Consider the following 22,205-nt stretch of genomic DNA (forward strand, 5'->3'; position numbering starts at 1 on the left):
AAGCAAACCAAGGTCTGACTGAGGACCGTCTCTCTTGGCCCAGCCTGGTTTCCTGCCAAGCCCCCAACTCCCTTGCCTGTCTTCCTGTCTCAAGGGGAGTCCCAAGGGTGCTGGTGGGAACGCCCAGACTTGCCCCCCATTCCACCTTCACTTGGCATTTCTCTGCTGCCGGCCAGGCCTTCCTGCTCTCAGCGGCCAGAGACCTGCGCTCCGGGAGGGGAGACAAAGGCAACGCCTCCTCGAACACCACCCTCAGCCCCCTGCCCCCGCCGGTCTGGGATCTGCCCTGGAGGCCGGGTGCCAACAGCAGCCCTGGAGAAGGGTCCTCCCCTCAAAGGGCTTTCCCCAGCACCTGGCTAGAGTGTTCTGTTCTAATCGGTTGCCCCTGTTCTGAGAGCTTGTCTGCTACTTTCCTGCCAACCTCTTACGGCTGCTCTGCTATAATTCATGCCGATGTTTTGACAAGTCTGGTCCTTGGGCCCCCAGGGAGCTTGTTCCGAGGGCAGAGTCCTGAGCCTCTGGCCTGTGTCAGACGTGCAGGGTGGGGTCTGGAGTTTGCCCTTTTAAGCAGCAGCCCTGAGGATTCTCATGTGCCCTAAGGTTTGTGACCCACTGCTACAGGCTCCGGTTCTCAGCTTAGCCTGACACTCAAAACGGCTACCAGTGTCTCTGGGAACTTTCTTTATCAGCGCTTGAAACCCTAAGGACCAATTTTAAGAGAACACTGGATGGAAGCAGGTGGCTTAGGAGGAAAGGGAGAGGATCAAGGGAGGTTGTGTCCCCCGCTCTCTATCCCTGCCCCAGAGACCTTCCCACGTGTGTCCATCTCATCCTAACAGGCCACCCCTAGCTGGTGTGTCTGCCCAGGTCCCCGGTCACCCCCGGGGAGAAGCAGGAGGAAGCTGAGGGACTCCGGCCTCGGGCCCCAGGCTGCTCCCGGTTCTGGAGCAGCCGCCAGCGCCCAGCCCGAAGGGTAAGCGGACGGAGACCTGGCTGGAGAGTGGTTCCTAGACCCTGCCTGGGGGACAGGGAAACTTGCTCAGACATCCTCACTTCAGAGAGGACCCTCTGCTTCCAGGCCCCCTCCCTTGGCTGCTGCACTGAACTAATATGCCCTGGAAGCAAAGCAAAGTGATTCTCAGGGCTTCAAAGGGTGCTGTGGCTTGGGGAGGTGGGCCCCTGAGGGATCAGAGGTCAGCGTGCCAGTCCTGGCCGGGCCCCTCCAGAAACGCAGGCTGCCTGGGGTTGGAGGCCCCGCTGTGTACTCACTTGCAGCAGTTGGGGTAGAGGATTCCACAGAAGAATTCCATGCCCACGATGGCGAAGGAGTAGTAAAAGATGAGCAGGGTGAGGCCCAGGCTAGGGAGGAGGGTCAGAAGAGACAGGGTGATCGAGGGCCGGGCAGGAGGGAGCAGCTCGCCCGGCGGCCCCGGCATCCTCAGACCCCAGAGCTGACTGACGGAGACGCATGCCCCTAGCCAGGTGCACCAGCTGGAAAGTGCCTGCAGGGGAGGGGCCTCGGATTCAGGTCTGGGGTAGAAAACGGCTCGAATCAGGACTCTATTACCAGACGCCCCTCTACCAGCGATTCACCCCTTACCTGTGAAGGTAGACTCACAGGTGACCCTTACCTGTGAACATAGACACAGGTGGTAAGTGAGTTGACAGCTCCCTGCCCTCCCTACTAAATATTTCAGACAGGTCAGTGGAGAAAAGTGGAACCAGGGAGACCTGTGGTGGTCAAGGTCTCGGTCTCCTTGAAGAGATCTGACCCTGTCGAGCCCTCGATTTTCGTCCTTTTCGGGACTCCTCCTCCCCCTCTCCCCGAGACCACCCAGCTGCCCACCCCAAGGGGGCACAAGCCTGGCGATGCCTGGCCCTGGGGGCCAAGAGGCAGGGCAGTACCTGGCCATCCGGGGCAGCAGTTCAAACATGGTGTCCAGCACGTTGCGGTAACGCTTCTTGAGTTTAAACAACCTGCGCGAGGGAAGCGGACCGGGTCACTTACAGGTGCCGGGCATGGCCGCAGCCCCTCCGTCCACAGCACCAGGTGGGGCGCGGCAGGCCCAGGGTCCCTCCACCACCTGAGCGCCTACTTTCCCCAGAGCCGCCAGCCGGGCACTCAGCTCGGGCGACTCGCACCCTGGGCAGGGGCAGCGGTGGCGCCGGGACATCGCAGCTGGACGGGCCCTGCCCTGAAGGGAGGCAGGGCAAGCCTCGCGTGAGGCTTGGGCGCAGGGCGGGGCCTTGCCCGGGACGCAAGCCCGGGAGGGGAGAAGGCCGCGCCCCGCAGAGGAGCCGGCAGTGCAGCAGCTCCTCCCGGGAGGACAGGGCCGCCCCGTCCCTCACCTCCACCTGTCCTCCTGGGCAGGACGGGAGGGGACGATGGACGGGAATAGGATCGCAGCTGGATATTCTAGAGGAAAACCAGGCTTCTGAGGACACGCAGAGACCTCTAACTAGTGAGGGACACAGTCCACGGATCTACAAATTTGTGGTTTCCTACGGTGGTCCCTGGGGGAAAGCTGAGAGCGAGTGAGGCTTTTTCTTGACAAGGGACTGTGCCAGAAAATCACGGCTGGCTTTGGTAGGGGCTCGCAAGTCCCTGTGGACCCTCAGAGGCCGTGGCTCTCTGGTCGATGACTCTGAACACGCGTGTTTCTGTGGCTGAGGCCAACGCCAGCACAGGCCAAGTTCACTGGGGCCCTGAGCCGCGTTTCTCTTCCACAGTCAGAGGCAACCGGTCCCAGGCTGTGAGGAGGTGGGCCATCTGCACACCTGCCCAGGTGCAGACAAGGCCCCCACCATCCCCCTTCCCCCCACCCGCACTAGGCGCTCCTGCAGCGGCCGTGCCACCCCTGACACCAGGCCTGGGAGCCTTCTGGTCACTCCCCAGACCAGTCCCAAGGCTCTCCCCGCCCTGCCCTGCCCCGTCACCTCAGCAGCTGGAGGGGACGCAGGACCACTATGAAATAAAAGGGCTCCATGTTGAAGGCCAGCGCCAGCAGTCCCAGGAAGGCGAACGCTGTGACGGAGAAGTCAAACCTGGGAGCGGGGAGAAGCCATGGTCTGTTCGGCCCGCCCCAGCCTCCCCCACGACGGCCGGTGGCTCCCCGGCCCTGTGCCAGCAGTCCCTTCCAAGGATCCCGCACGCCAACCACGGCCAAGGCAGCCACAGGCCCCGCAGTGGCCCACAGCCAGCCAGCTTCCTACCGCTATCACCAGTTTCTGAGGCTGGTGTGGCTGGGCCCCAGTCACAGCACACACCTCAGGGTCAGACATGCCTACGGACGTCCCTGGTGGCGCAGTGGTTAAGAATCCGCCGGCCAGTGCAGGGGACACGGGTTCGAGCCCTGGTCTGGGAAGATCCCACATGCCGCGGAGCAACTAAGCCCGTGTGCCACAACTATGGAGCCTGCGCTCTAGAGCCTGTGAGCCACAACTACTGAGCCCGCAAGCCACAACTACTGAGCCTGTGATCTAGAGCCCACGAGCCACAACTACTGAGCCTGCGCTCTAGAGCCCGCGAGCCACAACTACTGAGCCTACACTCTAGAGCCCGCGAGCCACAACTACTGAGCCTGTGTGCCTAGAGCCAGTGCTCTGCAACAAGAGAAGCCACCGCAATGAGAAAGCCCACACACCGCAATGAAGAGTAGCCCCAGCTTGCCGCAACTAGAGAAAGCCCGAGCACAGCAACGAAGACCCAACACAGCCATATAAATAGACAGACAGATAGACAGACAGATAGATAGATAAATAAATAAGAATATGCCTGCCAATGCAGGGGACATGGATTCAATCCCTGGTCTGGGAAGATCCACATGCCGCGGAGCAACGAAGCCCGTGCGCCACAACTACTGAGCCTGCGCTCTAGAGCCCACGAGCCACAACTATCGAGCCTGCGCTCTAGAGCCCGTGAACCACGACTGCTGAGCCCGCGTGCCACAACTACTGAAGCCCGTGTGCCTAGAGCCTGTGCTCCACAAGAAGAGAAGCCGCTGCAACGAGAAGCCCTCGCACAGCAATGAAGAGTAGCCCCTGCTCGCTGCATCTAGAGAAAGCCCATGCACAGCAACGAAGACCCAACGCAGCCAAAAATTAATTAATTTAAAAAAAAAAAAGAAATGCCTAGAAACCCCTCCTGAAGGTCCCACACTGGTCTCATGGCAGACACGGGTTACACCAGTGACCCTGGTGAAGGCACGGAGGGGTGGGGCAGGAACACAGGAGAGTCCCACAGGGAAAGCAGGACAAAGAGCCCCTCTCTCCTCCCAGATACACATTAAGGCCCTGCAAACTGCATGCCCACACGCTACTGCTCTACCCAACTCTTCTCCACTTATTAACTTGTTTTTACTCTCACGACCCAAGACCTCGTGAGTGCAGCCTGATTTCATGGGCGAGTTAACTTTCATGGGCAGTGGGCCACCTCTCGGGGTCTCTGGAACAGGGAGAAGGGCCACCAGCTCGATGCTGACCAAGCATCAGGACCCGTGGCACTTCCTTCTCTGTGGGTGTCATGGTTTTCGTGGAGGAGAAAAGAGCTTAGTTGTCAGGGAGGGGTGTGGGGTTAAGTGACTCACAGAGAGCCAGCTGGCCTAAGGACCGCCAAGAGGCCACGTCCAGGAGAGAGGCTGGCGGGGGCGGTCTGAGAGAGTAGGATGAGGGCCTGGCCCTGAGGAGGCCTGGAGCCACAGGCAGAACTGTGCCAGCAGACAGGGGCCTGACCCAGCCTCGGACTTTCCCTCCGAAACTGTGCAGTGGGTGTGGACGCAGAGGGCCCGTGGCTTTCATTAGAGTCTCTGACGCGCGTAAGAAACATGCTCTCTACTCACAGATTCCATCCGGAGGACAAGTACTCAACAGGGCCGAGGCCGGCTACTTTCAGGAACAGCTCCACCCCATAAACTGTGAACAGAAGAAGCAGTTAGCAGCGGCCCTGCCACGGCCTCTGCCACCCCTGGCCCGGCTCGCTTCCTCCTCGAGACTCTCCCGAGGTCTGGTCACGTGCCCTCCAGACACCCATGTCACACCCGCACCCCTGAGAGAGTGTGGGCTCCAGGGCAGGGCCTGGCCCAGATGCTGGCCAACTGGGGCCACCCGCTAACAAGAAGCACTCGCTCCCACTCCTTGGAAGTGGCCACAGGCATTGTCTGTCCATCCAACAGGTATTTCCTGAGCACTTCTCCCATGCCAGGCATTGCACTGGGTGCTGGGTGCCCAGCCCTGAACAACACAGAGCTTAGAGTCTAGACTCAGGGGAAAGACAGCAAACTGATACGTCAGACTGGGGGAAGTAGACTGGGGGAATAGTGTTACATTTGAAAGAAATCAGGGGCCAAACCGGATATGATCTTGGCCTGCTTGAGGGGCAGGAGGAAGGCTGGTGTCACTGGAACATAATGAAAGAAGGAGCTGAAGAGGCAGCTCTGGAGGGGCATCAGATCACACAAGAGACACAGTGGGGAATAGATTCCAGGTCTTTCTGACCCCAGAGTTTGTATACTGAATCACTATGCTACTCTGAACTCCACAGAAAAAACCAAAGGGCACTGATCAAGGCAGTAAAAGTCATGCTTTTTAAGAACAATGAAAACAATTTAGGACACAGTGTTATTAGTTATGTTAGACACAAAGGGAGAGGGGTGTCAGGCACAGTGGGTGGTGAGGCAATGAGTGCACCAGGCAGAGGAAAACACCTGTGCAGAGGCCCAGAAGTAAGAAAGGGCAGGGGCCCTGGGAAGCGGGATGTGTTCAGGGGGGCTGCAGGTGGGGAACGGGTGGTGGTACTGGCAAGAGATGAAGCCTGAGAGGGAGGCTGAAGGGTCCCTGTGTGGCCCCATGACTCACACCCAGCACGAGAACTTGGCCTGGAGGGCAGAGGGCAATCACCAAAGAGTTTGAAACAGGGATGGGGTAGAATCAAACTCGATTTCTGCTCCACCCTCATTACGCTCCCCTGATTTGGAGAAGAGCCATGAGATCTTAACCCAAAGAGAAGTTCCAGCCAGTGGTTAGGACAAGCACTTGAGCAAAGCCATGTCAGAAACTTACTAGTCAGAAAGACGAGGTAACTCCAGGGCACATGCTTGGAGAAGAAGTTCCCACCTGTAAGAAGAGAGGCAGCAGTTCAAGAGGTGGGCCAGGTGTGCCCACAGGATGGGCCAGTCCCCTAGCCAGGCTCACCTTTCAGCATGAAGGTCTCCACAAGGATCCAGACCCCATTGACTGCCACCACCAAGTCTGCAACAGACAGGCTCATAACAGAGAAAGCACAGGTGGGTGTGGAAATCTACAGGTCACAGCTGCAGCCCCTGGTTAGTTTCTAGGCAGCTCTGAGATTCGCAGAGAGCAGGGCTTATAACAGATAACTTCCTGCTTAATGTTTTTACCACGAACTAAATCAACCAGTAGTTTCTCTTAGAAAATAGCTATAGATTTCTAAAAATCACCCTCTATGTCACTATAGGGATACCAGTTAAGAAGTTTCAATAAAACCTACAGATTATTCCAAGTTGGCGTAAAAGATGGACCATATACAAAGGGTTTGAGTATTGCAAGCATTTGTTTTTCCCTAGAGATATCTGGTTTTTAAATGACTACAGGAACTAGTTAGCAAAATTGCATATGCATTTGGCCTTTCACCTAGCAATCCTACTTTTAGGGATCCATCCCAATGAGACATTAGCAAAAACACAAATGACGTATACTGAAAGCTATTCACTGAGGAACTATTTGTGATAGCAAGGAAACTAGAAACAACCTAAACAATCAATAGAAGACTGGATGAATAAACTATGATACGTTCATGAAATGGTGTACTCTCAACTATAAAAAGAAATGAACAACATCTCTGTATATTAATATGGTGTCGTCTCTAGGATGTATCGTTAACTGAAAAAAAAAGCAAGGTTGAAAAAAGTGTGTAAATTATGCTAGTTTATTTAAGGCAGGGAAATGTGCATATATGCATCTACTTATAGTTTTTTTAAAAATGAAAGGATGAACTACAATAAAAGTTACCCACTGGGGGAGGTGACAGGATGGAAACAATTCTTCCTTGAGTATATTTTGTTTTGTAGATCTGACTTGGAATCATATACATATTTTACATAATTATAAGGCAAAATTAAATGTAAAAAGTGATCTCTAAAAATATTTTTTTCAAATGATATAAAGAAATGTAGACGGTGACAAACCCACATGGAGAAAAACTACTCCAGATGAATTTAAAACAGTCATCTAAACCCCCGGAGTGCTGTTTCTAGCAATTATATTATTAGGGTTGTGTTGGTATTGTTTTTTAGAGACTATTATGTGTGGACTGTGGGATAAAGCAAGAGAGTGACTGTGTCAGTGTTGTTGGGAACTAGGATTTTAAGCCTGGGAATTTAGACGTGAAAGAATGATGAGGGCTTCCCTGGTGGTGCAGTGGTTAAGAAACCACCTACCAGTGCAGGGGACACAGGTTCAATCCCTGGCCCGTGAAGATCCCACATGCCACAGAGCAACTAAGCCTGTGCACCACAACTACTGAGCCTGCGCTCTAGAGCCTGCGTGCCACAACTACTGAAGCCCGCGTGCCTAGAGCCCGTGCTCCACAACAAGAGAAGCCACGACAATGAGAAGCCCGTGCACCGCAATGAAGAGCAGCCCGTGCTCGCCACAACTAGAGGAAGCCCGTGCACAACAACCAAGACCCAACACAGCCAAAAATAAAAACAAATTTTTAAAAAAGAAAAAGAAAAAAAAAGAATGATGAAGTTAGGTAACAACCCTATAAGTCCATAATTTGAATTAAGACTATCAGGATAAACTCACAAGATAGTTTATCTTTTAAAAAACCAAAATCCTACCTCTGTCCATGGAAAGGCCTGGAAACAATAACCAACTCCAAGCAATGAGCACCTCTAGCATCTCAGATTGTGGTCTCTAAACACCATTTCCCGTTAAATGGAACCAGAACTCCTTAGAAAGAGTGAATTCAATCAAGCCTCTAGATTAGTAGAAATGTCTGCATCTGTGCTGTCCAACCAGTCATCATTAGCCACACATGATTACTGAGTGCTTGAACTGCGGCTATTGTGATGGAAACTGAATTTTTTTTTTTTTTTTGCATTACGCGGGCCTCTCACTGTCGTGGCCTCTCCCGTTGCGGAGCACAGGCTCCGGACACACAGGCTCAGCGGCCATGGCTCACGGGCCCAGCCGCTCCGTGGCATGTGGGATCCTCCCGGACCGGGGCACGAACCCGCGTCCCCTGCATCAGCAGGCGGACTCTCAACCACTGCGCCACCAGGGAAGCCCGGAAACTGAATTTTTAAGTTTTAGTTGGTCTAAATTTAAATAGCCACATGTGGCTGGTGGCTGCCACACTGAACAACACAGCTCTAACTACCAAATTACAGTAAATAAGCGACAGAGGAACATGCAAAATCAAGAATGAAGGACAAACAACCCTGTCTCTTCAACTAAATATTGCAAGAGGAAGAAAACGGATTGGGGGAGAAACCTACAGATTAAAACAGACTGAAGTGACATAACAACAAACCACAATCTGTGGTTCTGGAATCTGCTTCCAAAAACACCAGGTCTAGAGACGGGCTGACGAGCTGGACTGAGAGGATTAGATGGACGAGAAAGACAGGCAATGAGATGATGATAACTGTTGAATCTGGGTGATAGGTACGTGGATGCTCTTTACAAGCCCTCCACGTTTATACACGCTTGGAATTTTCTACAATAAACAGCCAACATCGTAACTGCAGGATTTATCCCTTGCATCTCCACCTTCTGGAGCAGTAAGACTCAGGAGGAAAGGGACCTAGAGCTGTGATATTTCACACTTACACATGAAATACTGGAAGGCCTTGGACTTCACAAGGATATTAATTCCTATTTGAAGAGAAGAAATGTTAACAGTGAAATTTTCATGTACAAGTACACGTTCCCCTACCACAGACATCATGGTGTAAGCAAACCGGGGTGTTTATGCCCAGGAGTGAAAAAGGAAGGGCCTGCTCTCAGAAGGACACCCACGCTTGTGCCCGGCCCCCTGGGCAAGACTGCACCAGCAGCATTCCCTCTGGAAAGAGCCCGAGCAACCTGGAGCCGGGCCAGAGCAGAAAAAAGCTTGCTGGCCACTGCTGAAACTTTCAGTTTGCTCCTGGCCTACAGCCGGCACTGTTTATTTAACCACTTGAGTAACTATCATCCCAGTGGAATGGAAAACTCGCTGAAGAATATGGAATAATAACAGCTGTGCTCTAAGTCCTAGCTGTAGGAGAGACAACAAAATAGGACATACCATTTCAACTCTTGCTCCTATGGCCCAGACCCCTGTGAGCTAACCACACCCCATGTGGAACTTCAAAACTGGCATTAAATTCAGGGAAAACCATGAGGTGAATAATATGGGGCACTCTGATTTTGAAATTTTCAATTTTATACAATGCAAGCATTATATAAGGGATCAGATACACTAGCTATATATCCTGACACTGGAGGAAGGTCAAAATCCATCCTTAGGTAAAAAGGCAGGTTTCAGAAGAGAACATATAATGTAATCCCCACTACTGTTTTATAAATGCACAGAAAAATAACCAGAAGGAAACACATCAGAAAATTAACCGTGGTTATCTCTGCGTGGGAGACTTTCATTTTTTTCTAATTATTTGACTTTGTATCGATTTTCTTCAATAAACAAATATTCCACAAATTTTTTTTGGTTTGGTTTTTATGTTACTGATTTCTTTCCTAATCCAACACTATTTCCCTGCTGGGGTCATCACACTCTGTCTCTTTTACACACATAGACATTTTGCACACACACACACACACACACACACACACACACATGGACACACCCTGGACACGTTCTTTAAATGCTTATCTGTGGTCACCGGAAAACTCCCTTCGTCCCCAGCTGCCATATTCAGGTCAACCTTACCTTTGAAGATGAGGAATGTTGTCCTGGGAAGCTCATCAAACCAGTGCTCTCTATTTCTCTTCGCCTGGCCAAGGAACAGGACCATAGGAGAGAGGGCGTTAGGGCCAGTGACCAGAGCCCAGCCCTGGAGGCATGGATGCAGCCTTCCTTCCCTGCTCTCCTGGCTAACTTGGGAAACCATGAAAACACTCAGGGATCTAAAGAACAACACAGCCAGCCAATGTCTGCTGAACTCCTCAATGTGCCACGCACTGGCATTGTTTTTTATAAAATCCTCAAAATGATGTGGCAGGTAGGAACTCTCACGACCCCACTTCCCAGGTGAGACAGGCCTGGGAAGGGTTCCATAACTCGCCTGACGTCACACAGTGACTAATGGGGTCTAACTGAGATTCAGTGCTTTTAACCAGGACACCGCATTGCAGATGGACAGGGGGAGGCAGGGCCGGGGGCCGCCTGTTACCCTTACAGTGCACCATGCCCAGCCGAGAGCTAAGATGTCCCAGCAGGGAGAGAGCTGGACAGCCGGGTGCCTCCTGGCCTCATCCCCCTCCCATGGAACCGTCTTCCGGGGCACTCCCTGGAGGGCACCCACCTTCCACTTCAAGGCGGCAACTTCATAGATGTCTTGAAAGTCCTTCAGGCTGTCGTGAGCAACCAGGGCAAAAAAAAATCAGACCACATGCCCACCGAGCTTCGGTCCTCTCACTCGCCCGCCTACGGTCACCTTCAAGGGGTGGAGCGGGGGAGGGGAGGAGGCGACATCTGCAAGTCCCAGCGCATCAGGGCCCAGGGGACCCATACCTGCAGGCATTTCATCTCTTCCTTCCTCCAGGGACTATGGAGACTTAATCCACTCAGTCTATAGAGACCACTGCCGGCTTCCATCCCCCAGAGAGGCAGCCCCCAGATTACCACCATTCTTAGACAGACAGGGACTGGGCCTCCTTTAGCAGAGGACTTAATAGAACAACCGGGGCAGAGAGTTCAGCCCAAACAGAGCTCGCTCACTCTCGTCTCTACAGCAGGCCTCCTTCATCTCAGATCAAAAAGGGTTTTGGTCATCAGTAGTCAGAAGACCAAGACTGCCCACGAACAGCTCAGCTCTTTGAGGCTGTGCCAGAGCTGTGAGTGAGTGAGAGAGGGTGTGTGTGTGTGCGCACACATGTGCCAGAGCTGTGAGTGACTGAGAGGGTGTGTGTGTGTGTGTGTGCCAGAGCTGTGAGAGGGTGTGTGTGTGTGTGTGTGTGTGTGCCAGAGCTGTGAGTGACTGAGAGGGTGTGTGTGTGTGTGTGTGCATGCCAGAACTATGAGTGAGAGGGTGTGTGTGTGTGTGTGTGCCAGAGCTGTGAGTGAGAGGGTGTGTGTGTGTGTGTGTGTGTGCCAGAGCTGTGAGTGAGAGAGAGGGTGTGTGTGTGCGTGTGTGTGCCAGAGCTGTGAGAGGGTGTGTGTGTGTGTGTGCCAGAGCTGAGAGAGTGTGTGTGTGCGTGTGTGTCAGAGCTGTGAGTGACTGAGAGGGTGTGTGTGTGTGTGTGCCAGAGCTGTGAGAGAGGATGGTGTGTGTGTGTGTGCCAGAGCTGTGAGAGAGGGTATGTGTGTGTGTGCACGTGCACGCCAGAGCTGTGAGAGAGAGGGTGTGTGTGTGTGTGTGCCAGAGCTGTGAGTGAGAGAGGGTGTGTGTGTGTGAGTGTGTGTGCCAGAGCTGTGAGAGAAAGGGTGTGTGTGTGTGTATGTGTGCCGTGTGTGTGTGTTTCATGTTGCTCTGTGGATTAGCTCACATGCAACCACCTTGCTCACGGCTCAAGGGTGAGCAGCTAGGCCAGTGCATTCCACGAGCCAATACATTCCTTTTTTTGTCTCGAGTTTAAATTGGATTTGGGTTGGACTTTTGTTACTTGTAAAAAGAATCCTGAGGAATAGGGTCTACATGCGTAAGAATTTCTGAAGAAAACTAACGCCTCTACGAGCCTCTCTGCCTGCCCACTCCCCAGCCCCGGGCTTTTGCAGGCCCCAGGTGCCTCTTGTAAACGCCTCGTCCGGCCACACTGCGCCCAACTGGCATCCGCTCTCACCTGAGCAGAGGCGAGTTGCTCTGATTCAGGGCCTTGAACGTGAGATAGCGCTCCCCGGCGCTCATCCGGGGCTTGTAGAAACGCATCAGGCCTTCAAACTGCCTGTAGGAGATGCCGGCAGGCCCCTGGAGGAAGAGGGAAGCCAGCCACGTGGAACACTGGGGTGGGGGCAGCCATGCCAGACGCCCAGCATCACACAGGATCCCAGGGCGCCCTGTTCTCTTGTTCTCCCAGGGGCAGGACTCCCGGTTTCGGAAGCTGCCGGCCCGCCCACGCTTAGGGGATACCGTGGGGCAAGGGTTGGGGAGCAGGGACCAACCTCCCTCCCTGGCTCAGCCCCTGCCCCGCTACCCGTTGGCTGATGAGCAGGCGGTAGGCGTGCTGGATGGCGGTTCGCTTGTGTAGCAGTAACGACTTGAACTTGTGTTTCTCGATATCATTGAAGGTGTCAAATACCACGGCCAGAAGCTGTGAGGGAAGAGCAGAGAGACCTGGCTCCTGTGCCCGGCGGGGCCCCAAGGAACCAGGGAGTCGTTCTCCAGCCTCCAGGGGGCGCTCTTCCAGCCACCCCAGAGAAAGGGGTTGAAAAGAGCCTCTCGCCTGCCCCACGTGGTGGAGGAAGTTCATCTCCAAGGCTCAGCACAGGAAGGTCATTCATTGCCACTTGTAAATTTCCCCTCTAGAGATTCACGAAGACGCAGCTATTACATTTTCCCCGGGTTGTTCTTCTCTCCGCCTGCAGCTCGTCCCTGGCTGGGGAGAGAAGCAGCGAGGGGCACACACTGGGTTTTTTTGCCCAATTCAGCTCCGGGCGATGGCCGGGCAGGCTGTGTGTCCATCCTGTGCCCTCCCAACCTCAGAGCAGGAGGGAACATCGCTGTGCCAATGCTTCCTCTCCTGTCCCCTTGTTCCTTCTCCTGGTTGAGTCTGCGTGGCCCCAGAAAGCAGGGGCGTGAGGTGGCCTGCACAAAAGGGCACAAGGTTCTGGAACTTTCTAATTCCAAAGTTAGCAGGTGAACAACACAGTCTGCGTTATCAGAACGCGATGGGAGGGCAGGAGCAGAATTTGGAAGAACGCTTTCTTTTTCTTTCAAAAATATTTTTGAGGGAACTCTCTCTTGTCCTCTCCATCCCTTCTAACTGGGCCCCCATATTTCCTTTTAGATCAAGGGAGAGTTAGCAACTTTTTCTGTAAAGGGCCAGAGAGCAAATCTTTTAGGCTCTGCAGGCCAGATAGTCTCTGTAGAAACCACTCAACCCTGCGGCTGCAGCATGAAAGCAGCCATGGACTATGTGCAAATGAATGGGCCGATAAAACGTTGACAAAAACAGGTGGTGGGCTGCGCTTTGGCCCTGATTGCTGACCCGTGCCCTCTATTTTCACAGCTCTAAATATCTTTTTTTTTTCTTTTTTTTTGTGGTACACGGGCCTCTCACTGTTGTGGCCTCTCCCATTGAGGAGCACAGGCTCCGGACGCGCAGGCTCAGCGGCCATGGCTCACGGGCCCAGCCGCTCCGCGGCATGTGGGATCTTCCCGGACCGGGGCACGAACCCGCGTCCCCTGCATCGGCAGGCGGACTGTCAACCACTGCGCCACCAGGGAAGCCCTAAATATCTTTTTAAGCAAATCAATTACACATAAACTATTTTTTAGATTCTAAACTAACAACAGTATAAGGGAGCTGTAAGATGTTCAAAGAGATATCTAACATACTTATTTGGGGTTTTGAGGAATTAAAAAAAGAAAATATTTTCCTTCTTAAGACGTCACACTTTTAGAAGATTTCACAGATCTACCGCCGAGAAAGTGTTTTCCATTTCTATACTGGGCCTGACTGAGGTGACTGGTGTGAGAATGCCCTTCAGAAGTATAAAAATAAATGCAAGACTTGATAAGGCCTCTTCCTGGTAATTCTGGCGTTGATGTGGGCTCAGTACCAGCCTGATGGCCCAGTCCCGGAGGCAATCTGCTGATGGCAGGACACTCCTGGTGGCTGGCCGAGCCTCTGCAAATACCTCCAAAGTTCCCAGTGTGCATGGGGACTTTATGTTCTCCCGAAAGGAATATGTTCTGTGTTCAATTTCCCAATGGTTCGTGATAAACGAGGTGGAAGTACACCACACATTCCTGGCACGTGGCTGCAGCAGGATGGAGTGGCTCGGAGCAGGGCTCTGGAATCAGACCAGCTCACCCGGCCACCCCGAGCTGTGCAGGTGCAGGCGAATTAGCCTATCAGTCTGATCCTCAGTTTCCTCAACTATAAATTGAGAATAATAATAAGAATTCCAGGGTTTGAGTGGTAAATTATTTAACCCTCAATCCATAAAACACTTTGCACAGTGCCTGGCTAAGGCTTAATAGGTACCAGCTTTTATAGTTATTATATGTTTGCTGTGAGAAGAAAAAGATCCCAGGGTAGCTTCGGTTTAAACTCTAGCACCGTCAGCAGCCGTGGCGGCAGGCTAGTTACTGCTGGCAACCAGCTGCACTGAAGTCCCGACAGGGAATTCCTAGCCACACCACACCCGACTACGCTCTGGGACCTCCTTCCCCAGTGCTCTGCCCTCGGAGGCCGAAAGCTGTCCCTACCTCATCCCCACGGCGCCCAGCAGGGTGTGGGCTAGGGCTGCTCCAGTGGCGCGCGAGGCAAGGTCACTCACCAGGTTCATGATGAAGTACAGCTCGATGGAGAGGTACACGATGAAGAAGACGCAGGACCAGGGGTTCCGGGAGTAGGAGGGCATCATCACATCTGGGAAACTGTGTTTGCAGAGTGTTACCCGCAGGGCCCGTGTCTGCTGGTCTCCGTCTTCTATAAGGACATCTCTTCTCCTGCCTTCCCGGCCCCCTCCCCCCTCCCCTACTCTCGGCTCACCAGGCCACTCCCGTCCCTCACGGGGTCCCAAGAACCTGTCTGGGCCAAGATGTGGAATATTCTTGGCTGAAAAGAGGAGAAGACCCCGGGCACTAGAAGAGGACAGAAGCCAAAGCAGGGCCCAAACTTACTTGGCAGTGGTCAGAAGGACAAAGAGACTGACAATGCTGTTCTCCAGGGTGCTGAAGTACTGAGGGGGAGAGCAAGAGAGGAGGACGCGTGGCCGCCAGGCCAAGGGCGCACCCCACCGGGAACAGGCTGCCTGCGGTGGGCCGCCGCCAGAGCCCTGCCCTCCCCCTCCCTGCCCCGCCCACTCCTTCTTCCTCCCAAGGGATCCCTGAAGGATGGCAGAGGAACAGCAAACATGGGAGTCCAAGGCATCCTCCTTCCTGAGCTCAATGCTTCTGGCGGCAGCAGACCACTGGCTTTGGGACTTGTCTCCCAGGGAACCACATATGCACCATTAGCTGAGCTCTCCTCCACTGCTCCTCTGCCAGAATGTGCCCGTGTTCCAAATCTGATCCTGGAAACACCCCTCTCAAGGACAGGGCAGGGGGGGGTCCCCCTTGGCATTCAAGGAAGGAGACAGCTCAAATCTGGGTGACGGGGCACTTTCAGGTGCCAGAAGCGATGATGAGAAACCAAGCAGGGCATCCCTTCCTAACACAGCTAGGGGGTCAGTCCAGCCACCTTATCTGAGGGGAAAGGCCTCCCATAAAGGAAGAAATAGACAAACATGTTGATTACTTACGGGGTCTGAAGGATTAGGGGAGAACAAGTAGAAACCTAGAAGAAGGTGGTGGGAAACAGATTGCAAAAAGCGTTAGAGCAGAAGAGTCCCAAATCTAGATGTCGGAAGGATTGGACAAATAAACGTGAATCAGTGCAGTAGGCAGAGGAAAAGCATAGGGAGTGGTGGGGACTGTGGCAGAGCACCAGATAACTGCTGCCATCCAGGAGGGTGACCCAAGTACCATCAAATGTATGATTAAAAAACGCTGCATAGGGACTTCCCTGGTGGCGCAGTGGGTAAGACTCCATGCTCCCAATGCAGGGGGCCCGGGTTCAATCCCTGCTCAGGGAACTAGATCCCACACGCATGCCACAACTAAGACTTGGGGCAACCGAATAAATAAATACAATTTAAAAAAATAATAAATCTGTATAGTAAAAAAAAAAAAAAAAAAAGCTGTACATACAGCATGGTGACGATAGTTAATGATACCGTATTGTATATCTGAAAGTTGCTAGGAGAGTAGATCTTAAAAGTTCTCATCAGAAGGAGAAGAAATTGTAACTCTGTATAGTGATGGATGTTAACTAACTTTATTACGATGGTCACTTTGCAGTATATACATAGCAAAGCATTACGTTGTATACCTAAGACTAATATAGTGTTATATGTCAATTATATGTCCATTTTTTAAAAAACGTTAGTTTAAAAAAAGTTAAAATTATTAAGGCTGAAAATCTGTATTTTCATGTAAAAAAAAAACCTAGTTTTAAAATACTGGCTCAACACTTTCAGACCAAACAAAACTCATCCATAGGCTGGATTTGGAACCCAGACTGCCGGTTTGCGATCTTTGGTTTTGAGAACATGACAGCCAAGCTCAACTCCGAAGGGACCCTGTTGTTCCCCTGTAGCCAAATTAACACCATTAATTTTTTCACTCTCAGAACGAGCTATTCCCCTGAGTCCTTGAAATCCTGAGTGGGAAAGGGAATAACTCTGCCCTCAGGGGAAGTCAGCCCCCTTGGAACACAAAGGAAATTCTATCGAGAGTGGGGTGGAGGTGAGGTAAGTGGGAGTCAGTGGCTCAGGACAGAGCAGTCACGAGAACCGGGGGGTTTCAGCACTGGTGGGGGCTTTAGAGCCAGGGCTCTCTAGTTCCACTGTCTTTGCCACCTGAGTACTGGAGAAGGGACCTCGGGCTACCTCGCCGGGTTCTAAGACCTCCACGGTCTAAACCCTGTGTCTGAATGTGGCTGTCGCATCAATACTTGATCTTATCTGAAGAGGCAAGGCCTCCTCGTTGTCAGAAAGGCCATGACCTTGCTTTTACATCTAGTGAAGCTGAAATGTGCAGACCCTAAGGTCCTAGGCACACGCTGCAGAGGAACCCTCCCCCGTGTGCGCCAGGAAACGCACAAGACTATTCACTGCAGTGTGATCTGTGATAGTGAAAAGTGCCCACCAACAGAAGACGTGATAAATAAATTTGGATATATTCACATATCAGATCATGACACTGCGGTGAAAATGAATGACCTACATCTACGTGCAGCAGCATGAATAAAGGCCGGGGGTACCTCTGGGAGCCGAAGGGAATTGAGATCAGGAAAGGGTACAAGGTGGCTTCCGTTTTTTTCCCCCCCGATACTGCATTTCCTCAGTTGGGTGTTTATATCATTCTGCAAACCTTCCTGAATTTCTGAAACTGTCAAAGTACCTTTTTTTCCTCAGCTGTGAGCTTGCTTTTAGCGAGAGCCTGCGTCCTGGGACGCAGGAGAAACTCACCAAGGATGGCGAAAATGATCATGAAGAAGAGGAGCAGCGAGAGGATGTCCATGAAGGGCGGCAGGGACTGGAAGATCTGGCGCAGGTTGCTGGGGAGACAAACGGGGCCAGGAGGGGTGAGGCGCAGCCGGGGACGGGCCAGGGCCCAGGGGGTGCTGGCTGGGACTCCTCAGTGGGGTACGTGCCTGTCGAGATGGGGGCCTGGTGCTCCCGACCCCCAGAACGCTAAATTCCCTCTTGCCCTGGCTTGTGACATCATGCTTAGTGATTTCCTAGGCCTTCCACTCAGCGGGTGACGGGGAAAGAACCGGGGCAGGTGTAGCACCTTCCTGAGCCCAAGCAGGCAAGTGCCTGCAAGAGACGGAGACGGCAGGAGAAGGCCAGGTGCATGGCCTCGGGTGACAAGGTCAGCTTGCCTGGGATGTGGGAAGACATTTCAGGGCCACCCGGTCCTAGGACATTTGTCTCCGGTTTTAAGGACGGGCACCAAGCCAGTGAATGGCCAGCCCGCTCTCATCCACAGTACCCCAGCCAAGAGGTTTTCCAGATGGATTCTCAAAACTCAGTTTGACCTTAGGCTAACGGGCTGGTTTGAGTTCAGTACCCCCAGTCCCAGGGGAGGTGTCAGGACAGCCTGCTGAGTCCCGTGGACTTTGCTGAGTTCCTGCTTTAGGCTGTGTTTGGGCAGGTACTGTGCTCAGAGAGAGAAGCAGCCCCAGAGAAGCACAGGTAAGACAGGAGAGAGCCCTGGACCCGGAGTCAGGAGACCGGAACTTCAGCACGAAGACCGCCTGCCTCTCTGTGTGGGTCGAGAAGCAGAGGGAAGTGAGCATGACTACACCCCACCCAAGTGCAGGAGCCGCCTGACTGCTGCATCGCTCACTGGCTCCTGGTCCACTGGCCCAGAGGTCCAGGCCAGGCCATGAGAGCGGCTGTCTGAGCAGCTCCCCACCCCGGGCCTTACCGCCGGACGCCACCGCAGTACCGACAGTCCACCAGGAAGATGCAGCGCAGCGCCCGGGTCACCCGCACGTGGGACGTCTGCCGTACCAACACCACGATGGCCTCAACGAACTGCACCACCAGCACAGAGGTCTGTGGGTGGAGGGCACAGTGCACCGTCAGCTCCTCTGACCCAGCCCCTCCTGTACATCCTGAACAGGGGGCTGGCTGGATACTGCCCAGCCCGGCCCCGAGTCCAGAGAGCCCTTTCTCACCTCTCCCGACATCAAGCGGGCCCCAGGGAGAAGCCCTCTGGCTGCTGGCATAGATGTGCAGTCCCAGGAGAACGAGCCCCAGGGCGATGCTTCCAGCAGCTCATCAGAGGATACCCGCCGAGCAAAACTGCTATTCCGCAGGCCACGTCCACCCACCCTCTGCTTCCAGCTCTCCCGGCTTGCACCGTGAGGGCCCCTGAGGTCTGCAGCACACCCTGACCTCCAATTCCTTGGGCACATGCTCCCGGACGAGCGTGTGGGCTTTTTACGCTGCCAAACGCCACTCCGACACATCCCGACTCACGCCTCTCTCGGCGGCAGAGAGAGAAAAGCGTATAATATGGTCCTGATCGGCGTGGGCGTGGAGGCCACGCAGAGCTGGCTTTGAATCCCAACTCACCAGAATCTAGATCCCATTCCCTTCCAACTGGCTGCATGTAGACTAGGAAGAGCACTACACCTCCCGCAAACGTCACCGTGCCCGTGCTTGGCACTGGGTTCGGTGCTGAACGCCGAACCACATTCGCTACTGTTAGCATGACTGTGACACCTGGAGCAAGGCTGTGAGCATGGCGAGGACAGGGACCCAAGGTTACACTTCTGAGCGCAGGACTAGGCCCATGGGGGACTTGGAATTGAACCGAAGATACAGACTTGCAGTCGACGGGGGAGGAAATGCTGCAGGGAGGTGGGCACAGCACCTTGACCATGGTCCGTCTGTGCCGGATGAAGGTGTGAAGGCCCAGCCACCGCAACTTCATGCAGAGTTCAAACACGACCACCATCAGGGCAAACAGCTCCAGGGTCGCGTGGACCTGCAGCCAAAGGGTGTGAAGGAGACATGGCTGCCCCAGCGCCCGCCCTCCCCCAGCAGCGAGCACACCTGCCCGCCTTTTCCTCTGAGGTTGGAGACAGCGAATCAGGTACGCTGCCCACCTGGGGCCGAAGCGGAGCTACGGGTTCTGAGGCAATGCGAAGGCGCCCCTCCCTCCCTGGAATTGACAAGGGAGCAGAATCCCAGGGAGACCGGGGAGGTGCATTCAGTCGACCGGGGAACCCCGGGCCCTCCCTGTTTGAAATCCGTGTGGGGTCTGCCCTGCCAGAATGTTCCCTCTCAGTCTTGAGTTACTCTGCCCCCAGAGAGCCGTGGAGCCCAGCCATCCGGACACTCACGTAAATGCCCAGCCGGAGCGCGGGCACGGCCGGAGCCTCGCACAGGGACAGCAGCAGCAAGAGCAGGGCCGCGGACAGCTCCATCAGGTAGAAGAGGTGGTTATGCGCGAAGAGGTAGGCCGCCAGCGCTCTGGCATTCTTGGGGTGGGTGAAGAACTTGTCGTTATTCTCGCCTTCCTGAAAGAGCAAGCGTCACGTGCGCGAACGCGCCAGGAGACGGTAGGGCGGCCAGGATGCGTGGTGGGCGGGCAGGGGGGAGGGCCCTCGGCAGGTGGGAGGAGATGCAGGCCAGAGTCATGGAGAATCAAAAGGGTGATCTTCGTAGGACCGCACACCAGTCAAGTCTCACCCTGGCCCGCTGATGGGGCTCCAAAGACTTGCTTCTTCCCAAAACTACTCAGAGGAATCAAAGAATACAAAATCCAAGAGATCGAAGAAAAGCGGGCACATCTGGTCCCCTCTGAGGGCAGATTTTCACTCTCAGGTGTGTCTGCGGGATGTTAAGTGCTTGAGGTCGGGGGGGGTGCGGGGGTGGGGTCTGGGGTAAACTAAGAACAGCTGAGTCCTGGCTCCTCCCTCCTCCCTGGGTAACACTGAGAATGTTCCTTCACCTTTACAACCATCAACACTCGTACTCACTCCCCGGGTTCCTGCAAGACACTTAGGACAGCGTCTGGCACACAGGAAGCTCCCCGCCACAGGTTACCTGTTATTATTATTTTAAGTTATAGTAACACTGAGGGGGAAGTGTGAGGGTACCTTTATCACGCTCCTTCTTTACTCAGCTTTCCCCATCCCACTTCTTAATTTACTCCATTTCCACCTAATTTCCTAACCGCTTGATGCCTTCACCCCAACAGTAACGAGACACCGGCTGACCCCCAGCGAGTGCCCTCCAGGCCCGGCACCACGCTAAGCACCCCATCCCTTCCCACCCTCCCCGCTGAGCCCTCGACACTCCTCTCACTCCTGACAATTTCCCTTCCAGGCAGGTGCTTCTATTTCTTCTCATTTGACAGCAATGAGGAAATCCAGGCACAAAGAGCTTCAGTAGCACCTGAGCTCACAGAGCCAGACAGCCTGATTCCAGCCGCCCTGCCCTATTCTTGGCCTCCTGCTGATGACGTAGAAAGCAAACGACGGAGCAGACCGACCGGGAACGGTCCGCTTGGGGATACAAGCAGATAACCCTCCCGGTTAGGGTCGGCCTTCTGGGGGAGGTAGGGGATCTTCACTGCCTCCCAGGGTTGCTGGGCACGGGGATAAGTAAGGGAGGTCCCTCAGCTTCATCACCTCGGGACCCCATCCAGCAGCCGACACAGAGAGAGTACTTATCGGCTCATGCCTGACAAGCATCACCTTGCCTCAGTGCTTCTCAACTGGGGGTAGCGTTGACCACCTGCCCTCGCCTGACTCTGCCCCGGGCCTGGAGACATGTTTAGTTGTCCCATCTGGGGGGCGCTGCTGGCATCTAGAGGGTAAACTCCAGGGATTCTGCTTAACCTCCTAAAATGCACAGGACAGCCCCTCATAGCAAAGAATCATCTGGTCCCAAATGTCAATGGTGCTGAGTCGGGAGAATCTGTCTCATTCACTCCCAGCACAAACACTCAGAACAGAGGCTCTTCCCCTTGGCTCCAATCCCTAGAGGAGGAAAGGGGCAGAGCCAGAAGGGATGCCCAGAGCCCTTCTGAAAGCATTCCCGCTGTCCTGGAATGCAGTCCGACCTTCAACTATTCCAACTATTCGACCCTTCTGAGATGAGGCCACACTCAACCGTCCTCATAAACCCTTACTCTGGGGAAGGTGAAACTAACACACGCTCGGTGATTCCTGCAGAGGTTGCAAAGCCAGGCCAATGGGGAGAAGTGTCTCTGGGCCCAGAGGTGGCACGTGGTGCCGTGGAAACAGCTCTGGCTAGTGGGCTCCTGTACTAGCCCGAGGTGGCTTCAGCTCGCCAAGCCTGTTCCAGAGACTTGGGAAGGCAAGAGGTATTGTCAAGTCCTCGGCTGGCACAGTGCCTGGTGCACACAGTAGGCATTTAATAGGTGTTTGGTAGGATGAAGCGCTCCTGCAAGAGATCATTCTCCAGGCCCCTGCCCAGTAGCTGGAGGCAGGGAGCTCTGACCTTGGCTGTGGTTTGCAGGGGGAACTTCAAGTGAGTCACTTCCCTGAAGCCGGCTACATCCCCATCCTCATTATCGAAGAATAAAGACAAACCACAGGCTCAACAGGGCAGGGGACAAACATCCTTGCAGTCACACGGAGGGCAAGCTGGACAAGCCTCGCTCCCACTCCTGTGATCTGTGCTGTCTGTGGTTTTCACCAGCACCGCCATGGCCACAGGGGACACACACAAGGCCTGGGAAGCTTCTGGTTTGGATTTCTAAAAA

The 22,205-nt window shown here is 53.9% G+C and overlaps 1 protein-coding gene across 4 annotated transcripts in view; it reads right to left on the bottom strand.

Annotated features, from left to right (window-relative positions):
* Positions 1 to 22,205, bottom strand: part of TPCN1 (two pore segment channel 1) — a 65,165-nt gene that overhangs the window by 7,740 nt on the left and 35,220 nt on the right. For all 4 annotated transcript variants that reach the window (XM_059040525.2, XM_059040526.2, XM_067015994.1 and 1 more), the window contains exons 4-21: positions 19,813 to 19,989; positions 19,341 to 19,454; positions 18,387 to 18,517; positions 17,423 to 17,511; positions 15,653 to 15,687; positions 15,033 to 15,091; positions 14,687 to 14,786; positions 12,376 to 12,492; positions 12,025 to 12,149; positions 10,548 to 10,596; positions 9,953 to 10,016; positions 8,854 to 8,898; positions 6,190 to 6,246; positions 6,058 to 6,111; positions 4,839 to 4,911; positions 2,938 to 3,045; positions 1,906 to 1,977; positions 1,270 to 1,359 (exon numbers count right to left, since the gene is read on the bottom strand). In XM_059040525.2, coding sequence (XP_058896508.1) covers positions 1,270 to 1,359; positions 1,906 to 1,977; positions 2,938 to 3,045; positions 4,839 to 4,911; positions 6,058 to 6,111; positions 6,190 to 6,246; positions 8,854 to 8,898; positions 9,953 to 10,016; positions 10,548 to 10,596; positions 12,025 to 12,149; positions 12,376 to 12,492; positions 14,687 to 14,786; positions 15,033 to 15,091; positions 15,653 to 15,687; positions 17,423 to 17,511; positions 18,387 to 18,517; positions 19,341 to 19,454; positions 19,813 to 19,989 — 1,559 coding nt within the window. The remainder of the gene's footprint in view (positions 1 to 1,269; positions 1,360 to 1,905; positions 1,978 to 2,937; positions 3,046 to 4,838; positions 4,912 to 6,057; positions 6,112 to 6,189; positions 6,247 to 8,853; positions 8,899 to 9,952; positions 10,017 to 10,547; positions 10,597 to 12,024; positions 12,150 to 12,375; positions 12,493 to 14,686; positions 14,787 to 15,032; positions 15,092 to 15,652; positions 15,688 to 17,422; positions 17,512 to 18,386; positions 18,518 to 19,340; positions 19,455 to 19,812; positions 19,990 to 22,205) is intronic.

This window comes from Kogia breviceps, chromosome 15, assembly GCF_026419965.1.
Source record: "Kogia breviceps isolate mKogBre1 chromosome 15, mKogBre1 haplotype 1, whole genome shotgun sequence".
NCBI classification, from domain to species: Eukaryota; Metazoa; Chordata; class Mammalia; order Artiodactyla; family Physeteridae; genus Kogia; species Kogia breviceps.